The sequence below is a fragment of the Xiphophorus hellerii genome, chromosome 10, assembly GCF_003331165.1.
Source record: "Xiphophorus hellerii strain 12219 chromosome 10, Xiphophorus_hellerii-4.1, whole genome shotgun sequence".
In the NCBI taxonomy this organism is placed as follows: domain Eukaryota; kingdom Metazoa; phylum Chordata; class Actinopteri; order Cyprinodontiformes; family Poeciliidae; genus Xiphophorus; species Xiphophorus hellerii.
This window is the reverse complement of record NC_045681.1, coordinates 23,680,455-23,701,376: the sequence shown is the minus strand read 5'-3', so window position 1 is coordinate 23,701,376 and position 20,922 is coordinate 23,680,455. Positions and strand designations below refer to the sequence as shown.

General features: G+C 44.1%; 1 protein-coding gene and 1 long non-coding RNA gene across 3 annotated transcripts in view; one reads left to right on the top strand and one right to left on the bottom strand.

Annotated features, from left to right (window-relative positions):
- bahcc1b (BAH domain and coiled-coil containing 1b) overlaps positions 1-15,521 on the top strand; it is an 80,337-nt gene extending 64,816 nt beyond the window's left edge. The window contains exons 15-28 of one of the 2 annotated variants that reach the window (XM_032573438.1): positions 94-172; positions 316-490; positions 587-745; positions 2,453-2,620; positions 2,782-3,026; positions 5,881-6,052; positions 6,197-6,314; positions 6,699-6,774; positions 6,865-6,973; positions 7,059-7,181; positions 7,930-8,067; positions 8,615-10,035; positions 11,224-11,460; positions 13,081-15,521. In XM_032573438.1, coding sequence (XP_032429329.1) covers positions 94-172; positions 316-490; positions 587-745; positions 2,453-2,620; positions 2,782-3,026; positions 5,881-6,052; positions 6,197-6,314; positions 6,699-6,774; positions 6,865-6,973; positions 7,059-7,181; positions 7,930-8,067; positions 8,615-10,035; positions 11,224-11,460; positions 13,081-13,290 — 3,430 coding nt within the window. In that variant the 3' untranslated portion in view covers positions 13,291-15,521. The remainder of the gene's footprint in view (positions 1-93; positions 173-315; positions 491-586; positions 746-2,452; positions 2,621-2,781; positions 3,027-5,880; positions 6,053-6,196; positions 6,315-6,698; positions 6,775-6,864; positions 6,974-7,058; positions 7,182-7,929; positions 8,068-8,614; positions 10,036-11,223; positions 11,461-13,080) is intronic. The other variant, XM_032573437.1, reaches the window with a different exon arrangement.
- On the bottom strand, positions 12,712-20,637 carry LOC116726635 (uncharacterized). The gene is made up of 3 exons (XR_004340633.1): positions 20,591-20,637; positions 19,739-19,740; positions 12,712-12,722 (listed from the first exon to the last, which is right to left on the bottom strand). It is a non-coding gene; the product is annotated as an uncharacterized LOC116726635 (long non-coding RNA).
- Positions 20,638-20,922: the final 285 nt, after the last annotated feature.

Genomic DNA, 20,922 nt, shown 5'->3' with positions numbered 1-20,922 from the left:
AATTAAAACATAATCAGTGGTCATAATGTTATGCCTGGTTAGTGTAAATTCTCATTTTGTGACCATCTCTGCCATGTTTTGTTTTTTTCCCAGGACTGGACTAAATATCCTAGAGCAAAAGAACAGGAATGTCTTGTCCAACCACAGCTTCAACAGTCTGAGTTCTGCACAGGTCAGTTATCCTGTTGTTCACAGTTTATCTACACACAAATTCACAACCATCTCGTGCTGCTTATTTTCTTTTGTCTTTCAAGAATGCTTCAATTACAACAAATAAATGAGTCAATAATTAGTCGTTCCACTCACCGTTCACAGATGAAAGCTCGTTGTAAGCACAGAGGTCGACCAAGCTCTCTGAGCTCCAGGCTGGCCAGGCGGGTGACCCAGATGAAGCAGACAACCGCTGCCCAGCGGGAAGCGCCAACAGCCGCAGGGGTGCACAGCAGCGAGGAAGACCCTTCCAAGAACCATAGCCGACAGGGGGGGAAAGGTGAGGAGTTGGTGTGAGCATACATGCAAAGTTGTTGCCCATTACGCATCTGGGATTCCAAAATGAAAAAAACTCTGATTGCTGTTGATCCATCAGATCGACAAGACCGGATGCCAGGTGAGACCATGAAGAAGAAGAGAGGTCGAAAGCCCAAAGTGGTAATGGGCATCAACCCCAACCGGCCTCATCACAGGGACAGACGGGACATACACGACGGAAGAGAAGAGAAGAGCTGCAGCGAGAGTTCAGAGCATGGTGAGTTACTGATCGGGTCTGAAAGCAGGATTGTGAACTGGTACGAATTATTCAATGCTAAATCAGACAAAAGTTACAGGCAAAATTGGCAATTGGAAAACATATTTTCCAGAACTGTCACATGCTACTGTTAGCTTGCAGCATTCACATGTAGTCAATCATGTGAGTCAAACGGTGCTAAGCGGGCTGATGGGGTTAATGAACATTGACCATTCGGCGTGAGATTTTGCTGTGAGAGCGTGTTTGTGAGTGTTTCGTCGAGGCATCTGAGAGTGAGATGTCTGCCGTCATCAGGGGGCTCCTCTTACTGCCCGGCTTGTCTGTCACACTGTTAAAACTGTTAACGATGTACCACAGGCATGCAGCACTGCCACCCCCGGCCCTCATCCTCACATCGTAACGTGAGCCCGTCTAGAATGTCACACCCCCATCCTTCTGTCTCTTCCTCCCAACTCTAACCTCGTGAAAATGCCTTCAGTGGAGGCTTTGAGTTGACAAGACCATCAAATCCACCCTGGTATGGACCTTTTTGTAGGAAGGGATGATGAGGAGATTGTAAAACTTTGGGGAAACTCAAGAATTCAATGCACCTGTGGCCTTGGCAACAGGACCAGGTGGGATATGTATGGGTGTAGGGCGAAGTGTTGACGAGAATCCTGTGTAAGTGACAAATGTGTTTGAGAAGTGTTGACACCCAAAACACAAATCCCCCCATCCCCACCAGTCAGCGACACTCAGCTGCCAATAACAATCTGTTTGTGTGTACACACAAGAAATGGTGGCTCTAGTCTCAGACTGGTACTCGAGTCACACTGAAGTTGCAAAAATACAGACTTCAGACTTCATTTTGACTCGTGCTGTTAAGACTTAGATTCTGGATCTGAGAACAAGATTTCATGAACTATCTTTACCTCATGTAATCACTGGTGAAAACCCTGTAGATGGTTTATAATTATCTGTTCATGCTAGCTGTAGCTTCATGGATGTCTCTCTCTAGGCCTAACAGCTATTGTTCTCTTACTGATACGGTAGGAAAGACTTTCAAATCAAAAGCTACTTTTTCTCAGAAAGCAAAATTCTTTCTCATTTACTAAATATTTTTTGCCTCGCTCTTTACTATGTAGTTTATAACTGACCTTGGAACACATTTACTGTAAAGAATCAACAACAGATTGAAATTACAATTTAACTGCAAGTGTCAACATTTAAAGAAGGAAATGATGTGCATCAGGTTTGGGCTGCACAGAGGTGGAACTGTTTACACTGTTCCAGGTTCAAATCTCCCAAAGCAATCATAGCAGGTGTTCTGAACATATTGAAGCTGGTAATAGTTCCAAATCGCATATCCTCTCACACACAGAGAGAGAGAGTACTTTGAGCAAAAGTGTTTCTACAGAAGGGAACCTTACAGTTCCTGTTAAAAGCCACTCTGGTAGATCTAACGCTGCCCTGCAATTTCTGTATAAATTGCTTAACAGTTTAGGTGCAAGTCAGTTTAAACACTTAAAACTGGTGATTTATAAAATTGGTTGGAAAAATCCAGAATACAGAATTTAGCCAGAATACATCAGTGATGAAATCTGATTGGCTTTTGACATAAAACATCCGAGGCCAGAATGTTGTAGAGACGCTCTGGCTGTTAACAATGCTCACGTAAAAGTCACTGGAGGTTCTCTGACTGATGGCTCCGATGCTGGCATTTCACAGAGGAGGAGGTTGGCAGTGACGACAGCGAAGACGAAGCGGGTGACATCAAGATTACTTCATCCTCTAAAGAAGCTCTTGCAAACTCCGCTGGGACGTTTCCCTTTTCAGCTCAGTCCTCTAAGCTCCAAGCAAGCCTGAAAGCCAGGAGCAAGAGGCCTGGACCTCCTGGTGAGAGATTACATTTACTCGTAATTTGCAGGAGTTACATGGAAACTGTAACGTAACTCCGCACTCTCTCTTTCAGTTTCTTGTCCACAATCACACCTTTGTAACCTGAAAGTAACTGCAACTTATCTTTACCTTCTTTAATATTCCCTCTTCATCCTCAGGTCTGGGAAGCTTCCCATGCATGCAGCAGAGGAGTGCAGCCAGGCGGCCAAACTTCAGCAACTTGGACAGGGGACATCCGGACCACATGGCGGCTACTAAAGCCTCCCTCCCCAGCTGGGGTGTGCCATCAATAGGCTGCAACTTTGGAGAGAGTCACAGCAACCACCGAGCTCTGACCGAGGCAAAGAGACTCATCAAAGACGACGAGAGGAAGACCTCTGGAGGACAGAGCTTAAGAGGGAAGGTGAGGCCTTACACAGGGGCTCTGTTAACACGGACAGAGCCGAAGCAATTATATGTATCTGTTGAAGTCTGCGCATTTTTATAACTAATATATAAAAATGTGAGGTCTAACTGCTATTAGTGGACGCTTATTAAAAACAACAGAGAGTATGAACAGAAATGTCAGCTGTCAGAGAGTCATGAAGAGAGAAAGGAGAGGGGTGAGTCATGAGAGGTTACTCCCTTTGGCTTTCTGTTCATCTAAATAAACGCCGGGAGGCAGAATAGCATGAAGGACTTTTGAAAAGCGCTCACTTAAAGGAACTGAGGTGAACCACACCCGGTCAGGAAGTTTGACGATCATGTAGCTTAACAGTGACACCTCCCTCTAATAGCACATACTGCGAAAAATAAATGTGTTCGTTCTATAGATTTGTCCTCATTAGAGATGCACCAGATTTTGCACACAATTTTCGATCTTCAATTTTTCTAAAGCGTTGACCAATCCTGATTTCTCTTCCAGAGAATGCTTAGGCATGTAAGACTTTTGGGACTATAATCAATAATATTCTAAATATTGTTTCTAGTCTTTCTGCCTCGAGCAATCATTGATTGAATTAATGATGGACCCTATGTCTGAGCTATAGGGCCCATTTTATGCAACAATTTCAAACAGCAACTTTACTGCCATTCTTTGAGCCTTCATGCTATCTACTGTAAGTCTTGCTCTCTCTTGCTCCATTGCAGCCTAAAGATGTCCACCCATTATCTAAAACATAGTCTGTCTTTGGTTTCTTGTTGGTGCGGCGTGATCTTTGTAGATTGACACTTGCTCCGGAGTACAGGCAAAAAAAAAAGAGAATCGACTTAAATTTTGGCAGAAGTAATGTAGACGCCGTCATTGACTATAAAGAGTTTGCTTCCCTGTGGAGTTTGTGCCGCGGTGGAGCAGACGCAGTCTAAATCATGTTTTTGGACTGTGAGAGGAAGTCAGAGTATCTGGAGAGAACTCATGCCTTCATAGGGAGAACATGCAAACTGCATGCAGAAAGGCCCCAGGCTGGGATTTGAACCCAGAAACTTCTTGTTGCAAGGCAACTTTGCTCCCCAACCGTAGATATGTCGTAGAAAATACATCTTCCTTTTAAAAAGGTTTTTGCATCTCTGTGTTCCCCTAAACTTTTGTTTTTTGTGATTTAAGGATAAAAATAGGCTTCTCACTTACTCTCTAAGTACATTTGCAAAAAAAATTGTATAACTGCACAATATTGTTAAATACTAAAATGAATGAAAATACCTAACTTTAAGTCTTGTACTTTCTAAGGTAGCATAGTCATGCTTACTGGTGCTTTTACTGTTTGGAAAAATGCAGGACGTTTGAGTTTCCAATCAGCTTGTCATTGATCAGGGCAGATCAGTCTGGAAATGGGACAGTTTTCTGGTGCGTCTCTAGTCATTCTAGAATATTTCTTGGAATGTGGTGTGTGTGAAGAGGCTGTTTCATTCTCTCTGAGCAGCAGCGATGAGGCACCTATATTTACCTTCATCTGAAATGCCCTGAGGTTTCAGTCCCTTTGAGTCATCATGTGGGAATGTCCAAAAACACATAACTCCAAACCAAACAGAGGAATATGAAGATAATCATTGGCCATAACTCTGCACACACCCATGCATGCTAACACTCACACACACACACTCGGCGGTACTAACGGGAAATAATCCTTCATGCCCTCTGGTGATGAAACTTCTGTCACTAAAATATACGGTCTCCTGGTGTGGTAAACTCCAACACACACACGCGCACACACACTATCTCACTTAGATTATTATGGTCTTTGGAAAGTCTAAATACAAGCAGAAACCTGTTGGGTGAGCTGGCTTTTCATCATCACTCATTTGTCATCTTTAGACAGACCAGCTCAAACCGGTGTAGAGATGGGTAGGATCTGGTGTGTACTGTGTGTGTGTGGGTGTGTGTGTGTGTGTGTGTGTGTGTGTCCACCTGAAGTGAAGCGTCATGTAGCAATAAGTCTGAAACCTAGTCTGATCAGGGGCAGCAGTTATTACTGACTGTGACCTCAAACCTTCTAGTGAACTGCGCAGAGTGAAGGGGGAAGAAAACAGCTTATGGGCTAATTGAAGCATCATATTACTGGCGGAGTTGGTCCCAGCGGTTACACCTCACCGATGTGTTCACCGCGTTAGTCAAATCTGACTGGAACAGACCAGGTTTGCTCACCTGAAGGTCCCTTTTCCGTCGACTCATTTGCGTACGCAGGTTTTCTCCCAGAACCTCGGTGGTAGGGATGCTAGGGCAGTCCATCAGCAGACCATCATGTTTTTGTGTTTAGAAATGTTTGAAACGACAAAAATTCAGAGGTGCACAAGCAGGCATCATAATTTGAAGATAATAGCTTGTAAGGCCAGTGGGCGGGTACAGGAACAGCGCCCAGTTCAATGCATCAACTATAAACCCAGCTTAATCCATCTTTACTGAATGAAAAACTGCACATAAAGTAAACAAACCACCCTAGACTGGTAGGAGTGGGCAAGTAAAGCCTGGTGACCCTCTTGTAATACGCTGGAGGAAACTCTGGTATATAGTGAAGCCGTGTTCTGCTTTCTCCCAGACTGATGTCGATGGTGACGATGGCGGTAGGAGTTTGTCTTGCAATCGGTGGGTTGCCTGTTCGATCCCCTCACTGTCCGCCTCTGTCGTTGTGTCCTTGGACAATATTTATTTTCCACCATCACTGTGCGAATGTGTGCACAAATGGGTGAATGACTTATAGTGCGAAGCACTTCGGGTTCCTCTGGACTTGATAAAGCTCTGTACTGGTCATTTACCGTTTACATCCTGTTTCCCCTCCGGTCAGGAAAAGGGTCACGGAGTGAGCAGGCTCCTGCAGAGCTTCACGGCTGATGAAGGTTTTCACTTGGATGGGGAGAGCAGTTTCTCGGAAGGGGAAGAGGAGGATGAGGAGGACGACAGGCAGAAGGAGAAGTCCCTGTCCCATCTGCCCCCCAACATGCCTTCCAGAATACCAGGTGAGGATAAATGCATGCCTCTGTACCCGACTTATAGTCCCTGCCTTAAGACGTTACAATTCATCAACTCCATCTGAAATGAATGTCTTTGTTTCTTTTTATCTCCACCATCAATCCCTGAACTTTCACATCACCTGTCTGCAGCGCTGCCAAACTGTGTGCTGAGTAAAGAGATGCTGGTGGATGGCCTGAAGATCCTAATCTCCAAGGAGGACGAGCTGCTGTACGCCGCGTCGGTTCAAACCCTGGACCTGCCCGACATGTACGAGCGTGTTCTCCCATCGTTCACCAGCACACCCACAATCTTTAAGGGATTTTCACTGCCTTTTTCCACAATTTTGTGACACACTGAGCCTATTTGGGTGGCATAGTCCAAACAAAAACATAGTCATGCCCAAGGTATGAATGTCTGGCAGCATAAAAGGTGATCAGAACGGGGCAAACAGGACGTTAAAAGACTTCAAAGCTGGGAAGCGCCGCAGCATATGTCAACACATCTGCTAATAGAAAAAATAATTATATGCCTGCAAGTCACAAAACTCCTGCCTTCACAACATACGTTGCAGATTAAGCTCTGAAAATCGTTTACAAATTCAAATGACATTTTGGTATACATTCCTGCATAATTACAATTTCCTTCTCTCAGATTCAGTGTCGTCATTGAAGGGGAACGGGGAAATCGACCAAGGATCTACTCGCTGGAGCAGCTACTACAAGAAGCCGTGAGTCAGACCACATCGCATTTCTTAAAATTATTTTATGAATAGCCTTTTTATTTTCTTCCTGAAAGCTTTGTGTGTGCTTGCTTCCAGGTGTTAGACGTGCGACCCCAGACGGAGGTTATCCTGACGGAGGGAACCCGAGTGTGTGCTTACTGGAGCGAACGCTCTCGCTGCCTTTACCCCGGCTATGTCCACCGTGGTGAGACGCACCTGCAGACAACCGCTCTGTCCTCTCACCGCCTCACTCTGTTCCTGAAACTCATACGTCTGTGTCCGCCCTTCAGGAGGTCCGGGTGAGGAGGAGAAGGAGAAGGAAGGGAGCATGATGGTGGAGTTTGATGATGGAGACCGAGGAAGGATTTCCCTTGTAAACATCAGACTTCTGCCTCCTGGATACCAGATCCGCTGTAAGTATGGAGTTATGAGCAATTGTTGCACTTTTTAATTCACGGGAAAAAACGACAAAGACATCATTGTTACATGAAATCATGTGCAATGCAACTACTGAGTCCTCTGTTGCTCTAACTTAGTGCGACCGTCTTTAGCTAACAAGGTATGGAAGAGGCCTTGTGATCATTTCTAAATTGATTTGGATTTTGTTTTTGATCCAACTAAAGCACCCAGAGATGCTCAATTTTCAGGTTTCTAGTAGATGTTATTTTTACTAAAAATAACAGACAACTGCTTGGACCAGGCGGCCCAAATACAGAGCCCATAGGTCCTCAATGCAGCCACCTAAAAAGCTCAACTTTGGTTTAAGCTGACCAAAGTACAAGATTCTAGTTAAAGTCCCTGTAAAGTACATGGAACACCTCTTATTTGCATTTGTGATGGTGGGACAGGAAAGTCGGTTTCTTGGCATGGCTCAGAAACAACCAGTTGGCATGACGATAGTGTCTGACTGTTGTTATAAAAACCTGGTGACCCTCTGTGTGTGTTTGAGATTCTGTAGCTCCCTTATCATCCTCACTCATAACTTTTTTTAATTCTTGCTCTGACTGTAGATATGAGCAAATTTTGGCAGGTAGCTTTGTCCTTGCCGAATTCTGTCTCTGGAAGATCAACTGCTGTGGACCTTACGTAATTGGTGTGTGTTTTTGTTTTCCCCATTTTGAAGAGTGTGTGAGAGAAATCTGATGTGGTTTCGTGTTCCAGGTGCGGAACCATCTCCAGCTCTGCTGATCTCTCCGGGCCATCGGGGTCGGCGAAGCTCTACGGCAGAGAAGAAAGACACTCCGACAGAGAAACTAGCCAATGAGGAGGCAGGAGGGAAGCCCCAGGAAAAAAGGCCAGGTACATAGTTTGGTTATGATCAATGCTTTTCCAACAGCCTATTTGCCATATAGTGACTAGTTATTTTCAATCTAGTGCTATTTTAACTCCTACACGTAGTCTAAAGGTCCTTGAGATGCATTCACTGAAAAAACATTACAGTTTCAGTTGTTTGTTAATTATCGAATGCCTTCAGGTCGCAGGTGAGCACAGAGCAGCTTTATTAACTGAAGGCCTCATAAATTAAGATGACTTTTTTGCCGCCTTTTATTTACCCTCCATAAAAAACACATAAATCATGGCTTTACGGAGTTTCATAAGGCTGCTTTGTAAAGTTAGCTAACATCACAAGTCATTGCGAACTAAGAGTGACAATAAACCTGGGGGAGGAAGACAGGTTTACCAGGTTTGTTGCAGTCTGAGTAATGGATCTGTCGAAACTAGGTGAAGATCAAGGAGATAGAGATAAAGTTTCACCAAAGCTTTTAGTTTCATAATTAATCAACGTTTGCCCTTAGGATTTTCTTCCTTATTGATTTCAGCCCCCGTCTCCATTCCTTTCTTTTAGTTGGCAGGCCGAAGAAAACGTACTCAGTGCCAAAGACAGCCAACTCATCAACCTCAGCAACCGATTCTGTGATGAAGGGAAATGTTCCGTTGTTGAACTGGTCCATGCCCAAAAAGAGACCACCAGTGGACTTCTTCCTCTTCAATGGGACGTCCCGTAAAACCCAGAAGAAGATTAGGGAGAGAGACTTGGGCTTGTTTCACCGGCCAGCCCTGCATTCTCTAGCACCACCAACCCCTATTAAAAGCATTTTTGGCACTACGTTCGAGGTTGACTCATTCAGTAGCATCGCTAATGGCTACTCAACCTTTGGGAACGGTGGAGCCTCCGTAGCCGGGAGACCAGTCACCGCCATGGGTTCCATGGGCCTCCGGGACTCGCCTTGTTCCTCATCTGTTACCATGGCTGCGGCAGCAGTGAGCCGCAAGCCTCTGAGTGGACGTGACAGAAAACACTTCTTAGTCAAGCTAGACCACGAAGGAGTGACTTCCCCCAAAACCAAAAATGGCAAAGCCTTGCTTCGGTTTGGAGGAACAGGAGGGAGAGGAGTGAAAGGCCTGGCATCTACTGTACCGCAACGGTACATCCAACCTTCTCTTCTGGCAAAACATGACAAGAAGGTGGGAGAGAAAAGGGAAAGCAGCTCCAGGCCTCGATCCGAGACCCTTCGGAAGGGCAGTCCGCCTCTCGGGAAAGATGTTCCCTCTGCAGGACTTGGAGTGAAAGGTGGAGACTACAGTTTGGACTACCCTAGCGACTGCCCCAGCTCTTACTCTGAACTGGATGAGGAAGACGAGGACAATGGTCAAGAAGCAAGACGAAGACGAGCAGCCGTCTCATCTCATCGGGGTGGTCGCTTTCTATCCCGTCCGTCCATCTGCTTCTCCTCATCATCCTCCTCCTCTTCTTCATCTGGCTCCATTTCCTCCTCCTCTCTCTGTTCCTCGGACAACGACTCCTCCTACTCGTCCGACGAAGAGTCGTCGTCTGTGCTGCTGAGGCGGGCGCTTCTCCAGCAGGACAAACAGAAGAACAGGCAGAACGTCAACTCCGTTCTCCAGAGCCCCGACCCCACCACCTCCAACCCCGCTTCAACTTCACCTAATGGCTACGTTATCAAGGCTGGCGTAGCCATGGGAGGATTGAAGGCAAGAGCAGACAGAGCGGAAGACAGGAAAGAGTACAAAGAAAGCATGATGGTCAGCAGCAGAATGACTAAGGTGCAGCTGAAGAGGAAAGAAAGTTCTTCTATCGACCACCATCAGGCTCAAAGCAGCCCTGTCAGCCAGCAGCTGAAACCAGCCAACAAGGACTCAGCAGCCACCAAGAAGCAGAGGATGTCTTCGCCTGAACCTCTTCCAAAAATGGCCGCCCTGCTGCCTGGGCGCCAGCTCTGGAAATGGTCTGGCAATCCCACACAGGTATGGCATTTTGTGGTATTTTTTTTTTACTAGAGGTTTTTTGCATCCAGGAATTTGTTCATTAGAAAGATAGAGACTTCCATCAAACTCTTTTCTGAGTTTGATGATCTGAAATAAGCCATGTTGAGTTTCAGGAACTTAAGCCCACTGGATAAAGGAGAAATTTTTATGGAAATTTCTGTTCTTCTTTCATTCTTTTTCTGTCAATATATGTGCTGAAATGGGTGTGTGATAAGTAAATACATTTTTGATACAACTAAAGTCTAAACAGGTGAAACATTTATTTTTCTTGCTCCATTCAAAGTTAGTTTAATTCTAAGCACCTTTTTAAGTGAGGTTCTGTAAAAAGGTTGCAGAAGATTTGCATTTGACTGAAATCTGTGAAGACGTGAGAGAACTCTGAAAATGCTAATAGTTGTCTATTTTAATAGTTCAATGTCCAAATACACCTTAATACGTATGAATACACACAATGGAAATTGTTTTGCCACTACTGCAGAAAGCTAATGTCCATGGTCAACCAATCAGTGTCATTCCCCAGCACTCCTGGATCGGCTGCATTGCAAATTCTAGTCGATAGCATGTCAAGTATCATTGTACCAAGATATAGCAACTGCCCCAGCTGCATTTTTAAAATATATTTTTTAGATATGCTCTACAAATCAAATTAGTAAATAGACTGATTTTCTTGTTCCACAGAAACTTCCACAAAGAGATAAATACTAAACCAAGAACTGTCGGGGTCCACTGTAAGCTGTTAATATCTCAGCTACAGTAGCAGAAAGTCTTGATGTCTGCGTTTAGTGTAAACCCAGACTGCTACAATAGAGGCCAAGACTACAGGACTCGCTATACTCTATTAGACCCAAGAAATGTGTCATTTTACTCAAGAGGTTAAGAACAAAAACAGAGTTCCTTCTGGGCAGAATATTTAAGTTTTCCTAAGAACCTGAAATCCCCCTTAAAAAAATCAAACCTGTTGTTTTACTGACTGAAAACAACTGAACTAAATCAGGCATTTTGTTTTATTTGTTGTTGTTTTTTTGCAGAAATTTATGTTTTGCATTGCAAAGACACATTACTTCCTCCTACATTTTGTGTTCAACAAAGCAATGCTGAACTGAGCTATAAATAATAAAAAAAACATGGTGAAAAAAAAGTCACTGCTATTTGCTGTTTCTCTAACAGAGAAGAGGTCTAAAGGGTAAAGCCCGTAAGCTTTTCTACAAGGCCATCATGCGGGGCAAGGAGATGGTGCGTGTCGGCGACTGCGCCGTGTTCCTGTCACCTGGCCGACCCCAGCTGCCCTATGTGGGAAGAGTGGAGAGCCTCTGGGAGTCGTGGAGCTCCAGCATGGTGGTCAGGGTCAAGTGGTTCTACCACCCAGAGGAAACTCGCCTGGGGAAGCGACACCGTGATGGCAAGGTAAGGCCGGGAAGTGCAAGGATCCTTTCTACACATATCTAGTTTGTGGTATTTTTAGAACAATGCAATACCACATTGGGACTTTTCCGCTCATCCTATCATTATTATTTTTAATTTTTAGATCAGAAAAATGTACACATTTGTGTTTCTGACATACAATCCATTGTTTTAAATGGAGTGTTTTCTGTAGATTATACCACAGACTGGATATAATGTTCATGCTAAGCTGCAACACCTCCTATTAAACCTGCAGTATGTACATTTAAAAAGTATATGGTTTTCCATATCTATTAAAACTGTTATCGCATTGTAACAGTTTGGTATGAGACAGATAATCTAAACAAAAAAAAAAATCAAGCTTCTCCACCTCCTCCCAGTGCTACAAAAAAGTACCATTCCAAGTCAAAAACAACCAATCAGAGCCAGGAGGAGGGTCTTAGTGCTGTCGATTAGGCTTGTGAATGTGCTGCTCAGTGTGCTAGTGGTGGCAAAACAACTTACTGTTGCAAGAAAACTGTTTATGAGCCATCACTGAAAATTAGCTAATTAGCTAATTTTAGCTAATTAGCATTTTAGCTAATTAGCTAAAATGCTAATTAGCCTTAGCATTTTTCTGTGTGGTGGTGAACTAGCTATAGCTTAGCAAAAAGCAAGCTGGAAAGGGTGAGCACGAGCATGATTGACAGCGCCAAAACCCTCCTCTTAGCTGTGATTGGTTATTTCTGGCGCAGTGGTGTATTTCTGCAGTTAGTACTGGAAGAACTGCCGTACTAACAGCAGTTCTCTATGACCGATTATCTGTCACATATTACTGTTATAACATAATATGTAAAAAAGATTTTTTTTTAAATAAAAGTTACATACTGCAGCTGTAAATTGTCTCACATAGTCGGGCGTATTGACCATATTCTGTGGGCCACTGGAAACACGGGCATGCTGTCCACAGGCGGTTGAAATTTCATAGTCAATTACCTAAATTGCCTAAATTTCTCATGACGAATTGCTTCATTTCCCACAATATGAATGGATACAGTACTAGCAAGTTTGACAAACTAGTGTCTTGTCCACAACGGCAGTCACTGCACATCTATAAATGTGTACAGAGAATGGCAGTCCTGCTGCGCGTTACCCGAGTGGTTGCACCAACACTCAACCTTATCAGCTTGGTGTCGCGCAAAACTCAATTTGATTTTAACATTGTTTCCTGAGTCATAAAAATTGAGTTAGCAGACGTGTCTGGTAGAAGTCCACTTTTAGTCTGCCTGAAGTACGCCTGGAGCTCCATAGAGTGAAGTGCACCCAAGTATGGTAGCCTTAAGTCTTAAACTTTGCACAAATCCACCAGAGTACAAAAATGTAACCTTCCGGGGTGCGGTGATGGAACAAAGCACAACCCACGTATTGAGGCCTTAGTCCTCGTGCTGGTGGTCACAGGTTCGACTCCTGGCCTGGCAACGTTTGCCGCATGTCTTCCCCCTCTCTTGTTACCCCCTTTCCTGTCGAACTACTTTCAAATAAAGGCCACTAGAGCCAACCAAACCTTTAAAAAAAAATTTAATCTTCCAGTTTTGCTTTCCATGAGAGAGTTGTCATTGTCCTTCTCTGTCGTCTTTCCGGCAGAACGCATTGTACCAGTCAAGCCATGAGGATGAGAACGATGTGCAGACCATCTCCCATCGCTGCCAAGTGGTCAGCAAGGCGGAGTACGACCACCTGATGCGTGAACGTAAGGCGGGCGGCCCCTCCAACGACCTGTTCTACCTGGCCGGAACCTACGAGCCCACCACGGGCCAGCTGGTCAGCGCGGACGGCATGGTCATCTTGTCGTAGCACCGCCGGCGGGAGCAGATATTCAACACGACTGCTGGAGTTCTTCTAGACAGAGGCAAGATGACGCTTGGCTGCGTGGATTGAACTGCTTCTGTTGGACAACGAGTGAGTCAGTAGTTCAGAGGAACGGGCTGGCCCAGGCCAGAGTTTCAACCCTTCTCTGCGGCAACCAAACATGAGTACTTTGGATTGGAACGTCTTGGAAGTATTCCAACAGGAGGCCTTTCTGAAGCAAAGAGACTCAACGCTAAGGAGAGACATGCTGTAAACCACACTGGTTTGGATGGATGTAACGGTCTTATACATGTAGTCTGACTCGGACAACGCTATTTAAAGGCCCCCGATAGGACCAATAAACACTGTAGTTTGGACTTAAATGCATATATGTTTCTGCAGAGTGACTGTGACGACAGTTAATGAACTTTTAATGCACATTATCAGTGCTTGCGTTTGTACAGTTTGTGACGTCGGGCGACGACACGATGTCATCAGACTCTAATAATCGATTCAGTGCTCGACGACTTTAGTTGTTTTCGGTCGTTAACGACCGAAAGGCCGAACAAAGTTTTCCTCCTTTGAAGCCATACACATCGATACCTCTCTATCGCCGTCTCTGTCGTATCCGCCTGTCCGGGCGCAGGCAGTAGGATTGTTTATTTGAGCTGTGTGTGTGGGTGTGGGGGGGTGTGTGTGTGCCTGGGTGAATGTGTGTGTGCTTTGTACAGCATTTTATGTAGAGTAACACGCTGTACATAGTATATAAATATAAATATATAAATATATATAAATTTATGTTCATGTGGTTTCCTTTGCAGAGATTATTTTTATTTTAGAGTTTTCTAGGGATGGTGGGAGTTTTTGTGTGTGTGTGAGGGGGTGGGGTTGTTGCAGAGGTAGAAGGTGGGCTCATGTTTCCTTCTGTATAAATGCACTGAATAGGACTAGAGGTGTGTGTTTGGGGTGAAACTCTGCAACCTATGTGATGACTTAGTGGCTGTAGCTCTAGGCAAAAAGTAAATATGTAGAAAAGGTGTTTGGGATATTTTTTTTTTATTATTATTAAAAAAAAGCTCTTTTTTATACATGTTTAGTAATTATTTTATTCTCTTTTTTTGCTTGTTTTAATCTATTGGAGTTAGAATGTGCATTTCTTTTCATTTCTGTTCAGCAAATACCAGAAAAGAAAGCTGCATTTCTGCCGGGATCCTGAAAACAAAAAACTAACTAACTAAAAAAAAAAAATGTAAATCCAGTTCTTGCCTGTTTTTAGCCTGTGTTCCTATGGAAAATGTAGATACTTATCTGGCAGCAAAAAGAAACATACCAAAGCACCTGTGACTTTACACTACACCATATTAGCTTAAAAAACCAACAACAATAAAAAGAAAGTATAAAAAAACGTTCAATCAATTCTGAAACCGGGACCCCTGCAATCTCAGAGGGATTTCCTCTCGTCCTGTCCGCATTCATCCGGTGTTCGCGGAGACGGTGTCCGCACGCCACCCAGCTGATGCACTTGAGGTCTCTATGGCAACCAGTATGGCATCACATGACCGTGAAGGACAATCAGAGCCAATCAATGGGACGATGTTGAGAGACAAAAATACAAGAGAAAAGGATCAAATCACAAAAATTTATGCTTCTTGTCACTTTTATTCATGCTTTGCCAAAAAATATATCTGTACATTTTTTTTGTTTGTTTCCTTCTGTTTTTAATCATCATCTTCTTGTTTATGCAAGCCTGGATGACTGTTTGTTGTATAGGATGTACAGGAGGAGGAACATAAATGCCTTTTTTCCCCTTTTTGAGGATTGACTGACTTTTAACAGCATCTCTGCTGTTACACTGCAAAGCAAAAGCTTTAAATGGAACCTAATGTGAAACTCAGCTTTGAACTATTGCTTTTATGGGTCTTTAATTGATTTTTTTTTATTTTGATTTTTTAAAGCTGTATTTTCTTTAAGAAACACTGGATTGAATTCTGATCATCACATTTCAACGGGAGGTGGGGTTTGGGGCGGGGGCATCATTGTGTGATTTTTTTTTTTTTTAGACCCACTGGAACCTGCTTTGTATGGTTAAAATAGCCTACGAAAATATATTATGTAATTTCAGTCATTCTTTGGAAATATGACTAAAATATTTCCTTGTGTACAAAAAGAAAAATATTTATCTTAATTTTATTGCCTTTTGCGTTTCATTAAAAAAAAAAGGATTCTTAAGAATGAAAGCGTCTGAACTGCTTTTCCTTTCGTCTTTCCTGCAGCATGTGTGCTCTCTGAATGCGGCCTTGTGTGCGTCAATGCCGAGCCATCGTCAGACGTGAGAATACAGAGCGCAGTAGCAAGCAGGAATAAAGAGGTGGAGGCTGTGAGGGTGGGACAGGAGGAGGGGTGCTCAAAAGAAGGGAAGCAATTTGAAACTGTAGCTCCAGTCTGATAGGAGGGGAAGAAGCGGAGAGAGAATGGGAAATTGTATCTGGCGGTGTTTGATGAGGGGGGAGCGAGGCAGGATGTGGAGTCTCCTCCGGCTCCTCAGGTGGGTCAGGTATTCACGGCAACACAAAAACGGAACAGGACCATTAATAGAACAAAGCTGTGGAAGGGTGGGGGGCCGGGGGGGCATCAGCTTTCAGGCTGCGCTCACAGCTTTCACACACTTACTGTGGCCAGAGCATCGCATAAAGTATTCAAGCCCCTTTAACTTCGCCGCGTGTCGTCATTAGAACACGTCTCAATCTGTTTGGTCACTTTAACAAGAAGAAATCTGAAAGGTGTGGTGTGCATTTGTGTACAGCCCCCCACTTCTACCCCTAAAGAAAATCCAATGGACTCAAATGACACAGAGTTTCTCCCTGTGTGTAATTTTATATTAATAAAAGAATCCCCATGGCATGATGCTGCCACCACCATGTTCCCCAGCATACAGAGTGTTTCCCATGTAGGCTAAAAAAGGGCTACATATGGCTTGTGACAAATGAGTAAAGGATTTGTGGAAGACACGACCAAACGTTGTCACGACAACAGATTTTTCCACCTGAGTAGTTGATCCTTGCAGCTCCTCCAGATCTAATTAAAGCTGCATTATGTAACTTTTATTTTTTTAAAAAAAAGCTTTCTCCATCTTTGTTGAACCTGTCATGATACCATGACAGTATGGTATGAGACAAATAATCTGTGATAAAACCAAGCTCTGATCTCCACCTGGAGACAACATGGGTGAAGTGTCTTGCTCAAGGGCACAACGATGGAGTCACACAGAGCGGGGGATCAAACCGACAACCCAGCGATCATGGGATGGGTCCCACCTCCATCGACCCAGCATCACTCGATTGTCAAATGAGAAAAGTGCAGCGATGTTTCCATGGACATTTTGTAAAAACTAAGGACAGAGTGGAACCCCGGTGGATAAGAGCGGGACTGAATATATAGCTCTAGAATATTTTCTATCTGGACATGTTCACAGGACATCTGCCTTGAGGACGCGCGGACCTGAGTATGTGGGGGCCTTTAGACATGTGGGGCAAGGAACTCATTGGCCCTTGGAGACTGGAGAGTGACGACCCCTGATCTGGGGGTTTGAATACCTTTGTGTGTGTGCCGCTCCCACATGTTCATCAGACAGCGCGCTGCAATAGGTGCGTCAGTATTGGCCTGTGGACCAGCTGGGATTATGGCCTCCAGAGTGTTGACCTTCCAGGACAAAGTGTTCACTTTTACTGCGATACTTGAGACTTCCTGCGACATATTCACACCTTCTTATCGTACTGTAACTGCAGCCCTTGTTGTGATCATAGCAATCATCTATGGGGCATTTACCTTTGACCTAAAACAACCGGGCCGTCTCATGGCACGGCTCGAAGGAAGCTGAGACGCTGCGTTGCTGTGTCGACGTAAACTTTACCTCACTTTTAGTGGATTTTTTTAGTGGCGGTGCCTCCTTCAAACGTTTGCCTTTTTGCCCTCGACCGGCTGAGTTTTTACTTGTCGGTTCAGAAAAAGGCGCCTGACCAACAGACCAGGGTCATAAATTAAGACCTTACAAACATTTACTTATTACTCATTTACTCAATTACAACCTCTTTGTTCAGTTCTCTTTTAGCCGTTTGGCAGTTTGTTATTGCAAAGATATGAAGCAGCGCTCCTACCACACACACACACACACACACACACGCATATGCCCCCATTCTGCTCCCTGTTGGTCTTTTACATCCTCCTCATCGGCTCCTCAATCAGCCCACGCCTTGAAAACACACAGACATTTAGTGTGGTCTTTTGGCTCCTTATCAGCAGGTTTGCATTGGGCTTATCTGGTTGACATTGTTAAACTACTTTACCCAGAATGCTGCAGGAGATATGGGCACAATGGTAGGCTGGGGGGGTGTCCTCTGGGTTAATGAGAGAGGCTTTCAAGTTGTAAGAGCAAATATGCTGCAAGCTGATTTGTGTGTAGGGGTGCGTGGGCGTGGGCGTGTGTGTGAAGGGTCAAGGTGTCGCAGGAAGGTGTGGCAGCTCTTATTGTATTTTTTTGCAGAAGGAGGGGCTGGGGAATCCATTTTGAGAGATTTTTTAGTTTTATGTAATGCTACGGAAGAGAAGTTGAGGAAATTTAAGGGGGTGAAAAGATAAACGGTTCAAACTGGAGCGCTAAAGGAGGAATGGGAGCATAACTGTGTATGCAGAGCTGTGCCTGAGAGAGGGAGAGAGAGAGAGAGAGAGGGGTGGGGGGTTCCAATCATGAGAAAGCCCTCCATTTAGATATAGTCTGAGCCTGTCAGAGAAGTGAATGGATGGCTGTCAGCTGCAGCGAGGTGTGTACGTAGGGGTGTGTTGGGGTGTGTGTGTGTGTGGGTGGGTGTGTGTGCGTGTGTTTGCCAGGATGTATTCAGGTCAGCATGGGGTTAAGGAGATCAGCGGTCCCGTCCGCATCACCTCATCCATCGCTCACATGAGCCGCGGCGAGGCTCGCTGCCGCCGCCGCCGCCGCCGCCGCCGCCGTACTGTAAGGCAGAGACACTGTAAACGTCCCGCAGCCAATCGGACTCCATTCCAGTTGTACAACATATTCCACAGCGACAGATGGTACATTCACATAAATCAGGAATTCTTGGCAGAGTGGAAGTCATGCGCATGTTCTCTACATTACAGCATCTACAAATGTTTCAGTTTTTCTTTTCTTTCCGCCACTCATCCCCATCCAGCTAGTTTTATGACTTGTTTCTCTTTCTCGTTTGTTACACAAAGAGTTCAAAGGAAATTTTCTGACATCTATATTTCTCTCTTCTACCATAAGAACATAAGTGGAATGCATGATGTGTGTTTTTTTCCAACTTTTCCAGTTGAGCAGAACTTTTGGGAGTGGCTTTTCACCTCCTCAGAATCATAATCCTGTTGTGCGGTTTGGGACCCAAACCCAGGCAGGTCATTCTGAGTAGATGACTTTATGGAAAACGCAAAGAATACAAAATCTGGAGGTTACATGAAGGGAAACGGACAAAGAGCAAACCGGAAAGGCATGAGGAAGACAGAGGAGTGACAGAACAGACAGACATAAATACTGGGGAGATTGATTACTGGAATGCAGAACAGGTGAGTATAAATAGTGGATGATGAACAGTTGGGAGCGAAGGCATCGAGGGAAAGTCACGACTAAAATAGAGAACCCAGAAATTAAGGAGGATAAACTTTACAAGAAAACATAAAACCACAAAACCTGACAGCCTAGAACTTGAGTAAGTACAAGATTCTACTACAATGTGAAATAAAGCATGAGTGACACAGAACTCTAAACCAGACCAAACAGAAACCAAAGTCCTTCGGATCATAACAGGTTCTGACTGGATATTTGAGCCAGCAAACATCATACATTTTTAATAAGGTTGATGTTCAAGTTATTCCAAAAGCTTATAGTTTTAGGCTACGTGATTCTCTCTAAAGTCAGGTTTGATTAGTGTTTGGGATTACTGGTGTCTTGAAACGCCCAACTGAGTTATCCACTATTGACTTGAACAGAGTGTGAAGAGTTTGGAGCCAGTGTTCCTGTTAGATTTATGTGAATGTTCTTCTTTTTGTTGACCATGGGAGATTACTGAAGTGACTGGAGAGCAGGGTCAGAGTCTCTGGTCCAGTACTTAACTGGTTCAAGTCTCACCTAAAGAACAGAGATTTCTTTGTGTCGTTAGGTAACTTCTCCTCAGACTGGACAGAAGTCACATGTGGAGTACCCCAAGGTTCAGTCCTTGGGCCGCTTCTGTTTTATGTTTACATGCTCCCACTGGCTCAGGTTGTGACAAATAATAAGATGATACAGCTCTACATCACTATATATATATACAGTATATATATATATATATATATATATATATATATATATATATATATATATATATATATATATATATGAGAGAGAGAGATGAGATACATCTAATTGCTCTTCTTTCTGCTGAACAGCTCTTGCAGCAGCTATTACTGGTATTTGATATTTGAAATAGTAGATGGTCAGCGGTCGCCTGGTGGCTGCCTGAACCGGCAGTCAGAGTAGGTCAAACATCCTGTAAAAGTCTTGGTGGACACAGCAACCTTAGCCACAGACACCTGATAGCAGCGGTGTGTGGATCCTGTGAGTGTGATATTCCTGATATGATCTTGATGCAGGCTGAAATTAACAGAGAGTCGGTTGCCAGGCTCGTCAGCTCTACCCCAGCGACAGGAAGACAGAAGATATCTGCAGAGTATCAGAAATATACCGCCGCTGCAAATACAACACACACACACACACACACACCCCACACGCCCGCACAAATGCACACACACAACCCAGGCCTGTATGATGTTTCCTCTTGAAGTGCTGTCAGCCCACTGCGGGGGTCATCAAAATGCCTGTAACGTTACACTGATGTCGATTTAATATGTACAGTAAATTAAAGTGACACCTGAACGCTGCGACAGTGTTTGACGATTTATCACTTCACCAAGTTAAATATGAACCCACATAAAAAGTGTGGTATGAATAGGCAAATGGGTTGTGTTTCATTGCTCTTCGTTTTCATTTTTCTCACACTGTATGTCCACAAGATGACCTATGATGCCTGCTTGATCGGTCTATGTGCTGCACAAGACATGCTCATTGTATTCTTTGTACAAAATGATTGTAGATAATAAAATCCCAGTTCTGCCTTTTTGAGTTCCTTTCAGAATGAGCTCTGTCACTTTAAGTCCCAGTAGGCTGCTGCTGGCCACGCCCCCCAACTCAACGTTTACATTCGACCGAGAAGAAGGCTGCGAAATGATGCAATCGTACATCTTTGAAAAGCAGAAGTGGAGTCTTCTGCACAACCAATAAGAATGGTAACAACAAAATACCTTTTTCCTCTTTTCCAGCAGCCATTGCACAGCGCAGACAGTGGTAAAACCAGCTGACCAAAACATGCCGGGCTTGGGTTGCTAGGTAACAGCACAGTGCCTGTTCATTGTGACTTAGCAATGGAACGGCTCATTTTCCCTGACACAAAAAAAACCATGAATTTATCGCCAAAAAACGTCTGGCAGGTATTTTTTTTAGCGTTTGGGCTGTTTTTATATGCAGTAGAGACACAAATGGAAGTATATATGAAACTGTGCAAAATGTGAATT